Genomic DNA, 7688 nt, shown 5'->3' on the forward strand with positions numbered 1-7688 from the left:
TTTTCAAATAATAATAATTATTATTATTATTATTGTTAGATTTTAATTGCTATATATATATATATAGTGTATATATATATATGTGATTTTATTATTAACAAAAAAAGGAATTTCTAATAAGGAAAAATCATGTTCATGTATCGTTCGTTAATATCAAGACAAATGCGCGCGAATTTATTTCGATCCATCGATAAATTATATTACAATGGTGATCATGGTAATGTTCGTCTGGCAAGATTAATTTCAAATTATTCTTCGAAAAAACAAATACATTTGAATGAACAAAATACGCATAATAATATTGTAAACAGTCCGTGCTCTAATATACACGGATACGAAAATGTATTGTTACACGAAATAGTTTGGCAGAATATGGATAAGTGGTCGAATAAAACTGCAATAGTGAGTATTTATTTCATTTATTATAAATATAAACTGAAAATAATCATCTACACTCATTCCCCTCCCCCTCGTCACGAAGTTTTCGTTAAAACCCATTGTGTACACGTGACGTCATTATTTTTGCATTTACATTTAAAAATTGTAATTTGTATCAGCTGATTCGTAATATCTACGCATTGAAAGATGCATAAAACATACGAATTTATAAATAATCCAAGGTTAGAAATGATTAATATATATGTTAGAGTCAATGTATTTAACGTGTCGACGTTTTGTGCATAACGAATTTTATTCTATACGAGATGAACTTTTTTTTTATTGAAAATGTGTTGATATCAATCTATTAAAATCTTACACATTCAAACATGTGTGTCCTTCTTGTATACTAATAGATGACAATAGTGCACACAGGGGAATATTAATATATTTTATTATTATTTATTAAATTAAAAAGTATTCACCACAAACAAAGTACCGTGAAAGAAATATATTTAAGAACGATACTCGCAGAGAATCAAGAGGAGATAACAGATAAAGATAACAAACAAAATATAGATTATACATAGAATACGAGGAATAAAAGATAAAGATAAGATGAATATCAAAGTAGTATTCAAAGAATCGTGGAAAATATATAAATTATTCTAGTTAATCGTGAAATATCAAAACAATTGTACACGTTGTTTACAAAATTCAGCATTTTATACGCTCATTATCGGTTCATTTTACAAAATGACCACGTTAAACACGTTGATCATACATATGCATAATGTATTATAATAATGCATAGATTATTCTATTATCTAGAGATAGATTATTCTATTAATCTATGAGACTAATTGTCTCATAAATCTCGATTAAATATTAAGACATTTTTTAATCTAACAATAAATGGGGTTTATAAGTGATTGAGGTAAGTTCATTGACGAAAAAAACAAAATTACGAATTTTCCTCCAACATAAACATTTGTACGACATTTACTTAGTTTAGATTTTTGTTATCTATTCCAATGCAATACTTATAGTTAATTCATTTCTAGTTTCTTCATATGCAGTGCAAATATCAATTATTTCTTCTGACGTATCTTTATTTATACCGACATTTGTATATTATCAAATTTCCTCAACTCCCTGATAAAATAATATCGTCGTCGTTCATTATTTTTATCTACGCACAATTATTCTTGATACACATTATAATTTATTTTTCTTTCAATAGTTATATACGTTATACAAATGAAATCTATATGAGTATAGGTATATATACATTTGAAAACATATTTAATTAAAATAAGATATTAAACTCAAACATTTGAAACAATGTAGAGACATAATCATTGTTAAATACATCAAAACGATTTATTCTATTTATATATTTAGATGATTAACACCACTCTTCTGTATTTACCTTTTGTTTTTTCTTCTCCTCACTGATGACGATTACATTTTGTTAATATTATACATTTTCTTATTATAAACAAGATACAACAGAGAATGTAATATTACGCTGGAATGAATAAATCAACTGTTGTATATAAAAAAAATCTTTGAGATTATTAATTGAATATAATAAAATAAGTGCGAATAAACAAATAATATTAATGAAATAATGTAAATTAATTCGTGTTAAAATATTCGACAAAATAAAAATATATCTGTTAATGATTAAGAGTATTCAAAACAATATTGGAACTATTTTAAAACGCAAATTATCGAGAATTGAAAGAGAATTGAAAGAGAATTGTTTGTAGTTCAGACATTGCTATAAGGAATTCTTCAATCTTCGCGTGTTCAATTTCTCGATGTCAATGAAATAATTGAAATTAATCGAAAATTAACAGCAATAAATTGTTTAAACGTTCCATGTGTTTCTTCATTACTACGATCACAATTTCGTTTTTCGTTTATTATTCGAAGTGTACGGATATTAAAAATCTTCGTCAGAAAGAACACGTAGAATTTAAATTGAATGGTCAATTTTTGAACATGAAAGAGAACAAACGTCCTTGATAAGCAAATAGAATGTGAAGTATTTCAAATATTTATATATACCGTCTAATATATGTAAATGATTTTGACTCGAAAGTATGAGTCAGCAAAATGTTAAATGTTTCAAAACACTTTCTACGTGTTCTCTTTGATGGAGAAACCGATTCACGATACATTCATATGTTTCCCATATTTTGTTTTCAAATGAAAATAGAAAAATTGTAGTCTCATTGGAAAAATATATAACTCGTGTTACTTCGATTAAAAATTTACAATTTTTTCTATAGAGAAGAATGACATTTGTTTATTGAAATTTTATTAAAACATGTTGAACATTCTAATGGAACTATTAATGTTCTCTAATGTATAATACAGCTAAGACCATCTGTGTGCGATCGGTGAAAACTTCTTGAACTTTCTAATTCAGCATAGATGATGTTGCTTAGCATCAAAGATTACGTAACTAGATACAAAAGTCAATTAGAGAAAAGAATATACATTTTTTAATTAACATAAGTGATAAAAAATACGAGGAAAAATTATGTTACTCGTATTTGAAATGATTGAAAAATATATTTTGCAAAACACGATGAAAATTTATTTCCAGATGCAAATGAAGTTTGTTTTTATTTAAAACTTTGGACTCGAGATTAATTTTTTATGTCGAATGTGTTGAATAATTATCTAATGTAAAAAAAATTAATGAAGATTGCATAGAAGCCGAGATTATTAAAAGCAAAATGACGTAATATAAAATTACTATAGAATGTGTTCTATTTTTATGCGTTAGCAATGATTCACGTCACGAATTTTCACGGTCAAATTTTCATTGGATTTTCTAGTAATCAAATAATGATTCGTTCGAATGTTCAAGATATTTCTATGCAAATGCAGTTGCAAAAATACTTCGAAAGGGCTGTGAGACGACTGAAATCGATGCCATAAACGAACAAAAGATAAGCCTGTATGATTGCAAACATACCCGACTCGAAATCATACATAGGGACAACTTATAGGGCAACCTAATATGATCTCACGATTAATTAAAAGATACACTAACTCGATAAAAGCATACTCTTTAGTTTTTCATTTGGATGCATTTGAATTGCATAAATGTAATGAATCATTTGGCTTGATAATATTTATTACTTATTGTTGTATTCAACGGTTGATGAATAACGTAAATTTTAAAGAATACTTTCATATTATATTCTTCTCAGCAATGTACAAAATATACATGGTGTTCCAGATTTTAAATGAAAAAAAGGGAAATGTAGTTCCAGGAAATGAAAAAATGTCATTTATAATATATAAAAAAGACTAAACGTTTCATTTATTATTATTATTCTTATTATATTAATTAATTTTATTATGTATGTGGTATATATAAAAAAATAAATAAATCTCATAAATCTTTAATTATAACGAAATAAATATTTCAATCTAAAGTATAAAAATTCTTTCGATATGATTATAATTTAATGACAATATTTAATTCAAAGCTACACGAGATATTAACTTGATAAAATTATTTATAATTATTTATTGTCCAGGAATGTGCAATCACTGGCAAATCGTATAATTATCAGCAACTGAGAAAACATGTAGATCGATTGGCAATGTCGTTACGTAAAGCAAAACTTTTGCAGTACGATACCGCAGCTATTATTTTGCCTAATATTCCCGAATATGTTATCATTATACTAGCTGCTATTGAAGCTGGCCTTCGTGTACGTAAATATCATAATTATATATTTTTTCTTACTATTCTTTTTTGTTCGTAATTGTTCAAAAGATTTATGTACATATATATATATCAATAAGTTTTTTAAAATAACTATCAAATACACTTTCAAATGTAATATTCAAATTAGATGCATTATTTTTATAATTGAACAATAAAATCGATTGGATTATTATTTTCCATAAAAAAAAAATGAATTTAGCATATATTAATACAAGAATATAAATTATTGGCATCCGTAAGTAATGTTGCTTTTTTTTTTTTTTTTTTTTTTTTTTTTTTTTTTTTTGTTTATCTCTTTTATTCTTTTAGATAACAACAATGAATCCTATGTGGACCGGCACTGAAATAATGAAACAAATTCGAGATTCCGAAACTTCGGCGATCTTCACCAATCCTTTGATATATCCTACTATAAAAAAAAGTATTGAAAATAATTCAAAAATCAAATTACCAATTATAGTAGTTAACGATGGTAGTGGATCGATACCTTCGGGTACGATAAATTTGAATGATTTAATGAAAGAAGGTATCGAAGAATTTTCGAAAAATCAAAAAACTGGTGTCAATCCCGAGGATGACATTTTTTTACTATATTCTAGTGGTACCACTGGGTTACCTAAAGGTGTACAATTAACGCACAGGTAAATCAATAAGTATTGTACTTTTATGAACATTTGTATATTTCATTCATTGTCTATATCATGATTCTTTCAGGAACATTGTTGCAAATTTACTTCAAATAAGTTCTCCAGAAGTTTCAATTGGTATAAGTACTACTGAAACGACACAGGATACTGTACCAATGGTACTACCTTTCTTTCATATATATGCCTTAGTTCCTCTTATTTGTAATTATTTAAGGTACATTTACTTTTTTATTGAATTTTAAACATCCCAAATAATTTATCGATTAAATTAATACTACTCTAACGCATTGGCATCGGAACGTTCAACTATCGAAATATTTGCCTCTTCTAACAAAATTTTACCTTACATTAACAAATAAATTAGATATCTAAAATACTTGAGTTAGATAGACACCATATACGTATGCATATACATATATGCATATATATTTGTTTATTATAACTAAATATAATAGATTAATTCCTATTTATAGAATAGGCGCCAAATTAGTGTGTCTACCGCAATTTTCAATAAAAGATTATATAAAAATCCTTGAAAATTATAAGCCGACATTGTTATACTTGGTACCACCGATTATACAAATGATGGTTAATAATGAACAAATTACATCAAGGCATGTTGAACATGTAAGGATGATTATATCAGGAGCTGCACCACTGGGGATAGATACTATTAGTAAATTTCATGAACGTGTCAGCGACAAAGTGCAATTTGTGCAAGGGTAAGAATATACATCAATGTGATAACAATTCAAAGAAAAAAAGATTGTAAATCAAAGTTTTTTTTATGTATTTATAGGTACGGTATGACTGAAACCAGTCCAGTAGTAACACTAAGTAAAACTGCTCCTGCCAATTCAGTAGGTTTTCCTGTGTCTAACACACAATTACGTTTTGTCAAATACAAAGATGATGAAAGTATCAACGTAGGACCAAATGAAATTGGAGAAATCTATGTTAAGGGACCTCAAGTAATGAAAGGTTACTATAAAAATCCTCAAGCAACTCAAGATACTATGGATGGTGATTGGATAAAAACTGGAGATGTAGGAAAATATGATGAATTAGGTATTAATTATATAAAAAATTATATAATCATTATAATCCTTATGTGTTAATTATTATATTGATCAATGTAAAATTTACCTAGGATACATCTACATTGAAGGACGCTCCAAAGAATTGATCAAAGTAAAAGGTTTTCAAGTAGCACCTGCAGAATTGGAGAATATTATTAGCAATTTAGACGGTATCGCTGACGTTGCTGTAATTGGTGTTCCTCACGACAAATATGGCGAAATTCCAAAAGCTTTTATAGTACCGAAAAAAGGAGTTACCGTTAATCCAGAAGACGTAAAAAGTTTTGTTGCTAAACACGTTTCCAATTACAAACAAATAGGACATGTACAGTTCATCAACGAAATTCCTAAAAGTCCAGCTGGGAAAATTTTAAGAAAAAAACTACAGAATATGTGATTTCTACGTATTGAATAGACAGAGGCATAAATTTTTTTAAATTCAAATTCACATCTCGTTTCCATCCTTTTCGCACAAGGATTATATACTGATGCGAGCTAAAAGAATTGAAAAGAAGAATATTTATTATAACAAAAAAACGTTTTTTTTATGAGAAAAACAATTTACACACATCGGTCTTATTTACAATAAATAGAAGATCACTTTCTACTCTTTAGATTTTGTAGCTTCGTTTTGAGAAGCATCTTCTTTCTCCAACAAGGCGCTTTTAATACCTACTTTCTTCAATTCTTCTACTAGTTCACCATTTTTATGCATTTCTAATAAAATATCGCAGCCGCCAACAAAATCTCCATTGATAAATACCTGCGGTATTGTTGGCCACTTTGAATATTCTTTAATACCTAAATTTGTTATCGGTTAATAATGTATTAATGTAACTATTCCAAAACTTGTAAACGGGAGATAGATATATATACATATATCTATATATATATATATATATCTATATATATTTTTATAAATATATTAAAGGTTAAAATAAATTATTATTTATACAAACCTTGTCTAAGATCTTCATCTTGAAGAACATCATGAGCATCATAAGTAACGCCATGCATTCTAAATATCTGAACTACAGCATTACTAAAACCGCATCTCGGTTCCTCCGGTATGCCTTTCATAAAGACAACAACTTTATTTTTCTGTAAAATATTAAAAAACAAAATATAATAGATACCCTTCTGTATCATTAATTGCAATGGCACATTCTACATATAATTAATTCAACATATGATTAAAGAAAAACTTTTGCCAAGTTTTGCATAGCCTAAGTTCGATTCTTCTCATCGACTATCTTAATACCAAATTAAAACATATAAAAATAAATTGATGATATAACAACTATTAAATTCAATCGCAAATCTTATATTTATAACCTCTTATAATATATATTACTTACTTTGACAAGATTTCCAATTTCATTGGATTTCGTAACATAACTTCGAACAATTATTCTTGTCAATCTTCCTCCGACGTTCAACATTTTATTTCACTTATTAAAATAGTAATAATATTAAATAATAACTTGAATTAATTTGTTATGAAATTTTGTTGGCTAGAGGTTAGAGACAACTGTTTTAGTAAGAAGAACGCTCGTTATCTGTTTACGACAATTGCGCCATCTGAAACTACTTTACCAATAATTACCGCCATCTATGAACAAGTTCTCGTATTATATATTTTACCGATTATGAGGGGAAAGGTTATCTCAATATATAAAAAAGCTCACACATGCGCATATGTATCCATGAGAAAAAACTTTACATTATCTATATATATATATATATATATATATATTTTTTTTTTTTTTTAATTAATTTAAAGTTTTCCGACGTGTGTTACGTGTTTGACTCGTTAAATTATTG

At 27.0% G+C, this 7688-nt stretch overlaps 2 protein-coding genes across 3 annotated transcripts; one reads left to right on the forward strand and one right to left on the reverse strand.

The window, feature by feature from the left end:
- Positions 1-89: 89 nt before the first annotated feature.
- On the forward strand, positions 90-6313 carry LOC106793378 (4-coumarate--CoA ligase 1-like). The gene is made up of 7 exons (XM_014760266.1): positions 90-402; positions 3945-4121; positions 4448-4779; positions 4853-4999; positions 5259-5507; positions 5585-5853; positions 5936-6313. The coding sequence occupies exons 1-7, from the start codon at positions 130-132 to the stop codon at positions 6259-6261; spliced, it is 1773 nt and encodes a 590-aa protein (XP_014615752.1). The 5' UTR covers positions 90-129; the 3' UTR covers positions 6262-6313.
- On the reverse strand, positions 4719-7426 carry LOC106793379 (glutaredoxin-related protein 5, mitochondrial). 2 transcript variants are annotated; one of them, XR_001382411.1, is made up of 5 exons: positions 7223-7425; positions 6824-6965; positions 6434-6665; positions 6123-6359; positions 4806-5998 (listed from the first exon to the last, which is right to left on the reverse strand). XR_001382411.1 is itself a non-coding variant. In XM_014760267.1 (4 exons), the coding sequence occupies exons 1-3, from the start codon at positions 7304-7306 to the stop codon at positions 6469-6471; spliced, it is 423 nt and encodes a 140-aa protein (XP_014615753.1). In that variant the 5' UTR covers positions 7307-7426; the 3' UTR covers positions 4719-6359; positions 6434-6468. The 2 variants fall into 2 exon arrangements, 1 of the variants encoding a protein (XP_014615753.1); XM_014760267.1 differs by having other exon boundaries at positions 4719-6359; positions 7223-7426.
- Positions 7427-7688: the final 262 nt, after the last annotated feature.

This window comes from Polistes canadensis, unplaced genomic scaffold (genome assembly GCF_001313835.1).
Source record: "Polistes canadensis isolate GaletaPanama2010 unplaced genomic scaffold, ASM131383v1 scaffold_13, whole genome shotgun sequence".
Classification (NCBI taxonomy): Eukaryota; Metazoa; Arthropoda; class Insecta; order Hymenoptera; family Vespidae; genus Polistes; species Polistes canadensis.

Coding starts and splice junctions, on each gene's coding strand:
- LOC106793378 (XM_014760266.1), top strand. CDS start 130: ATGTTCATGTATCGTTCGTTAATATCAAGACAAATGCGCGCGAATTTA. Junction 403..3,944: donor GGTCGAATAAAACTGCAATA/GTGAGTATTTAT, acceptor TTTATTGTCCAG/GAATGTGCAATCACTGGCAA. Junction 4,122..4,447: donor CTATTGAAGCTGGCCTTCGT/GTACGTAAATAT, acceptor TTATTCTTTTAG/ATAACAACAATGAATCCTAT.
- LOC106793379 (XM_014760267.1), bottom strand. CDS start 7,306: ATGTTGAACGTCGGAGGAAGATTGACAAGAATAATTGTTCGAAGTTAT. Junction 6,966..7,222: donor AAATTGGAAATCTTGTCAAA/GTAAGTAATATA, acceptor AATATTTTACAG/AAAAATAAAGTTGTTGTCTT. Junction 6,666..6,823: donor AGATGAAGATCTTAGACAAG/GTTTGTATAAAT, acceptor TAACAAATTTAG/GTATTAAAGAATATTCAAAG.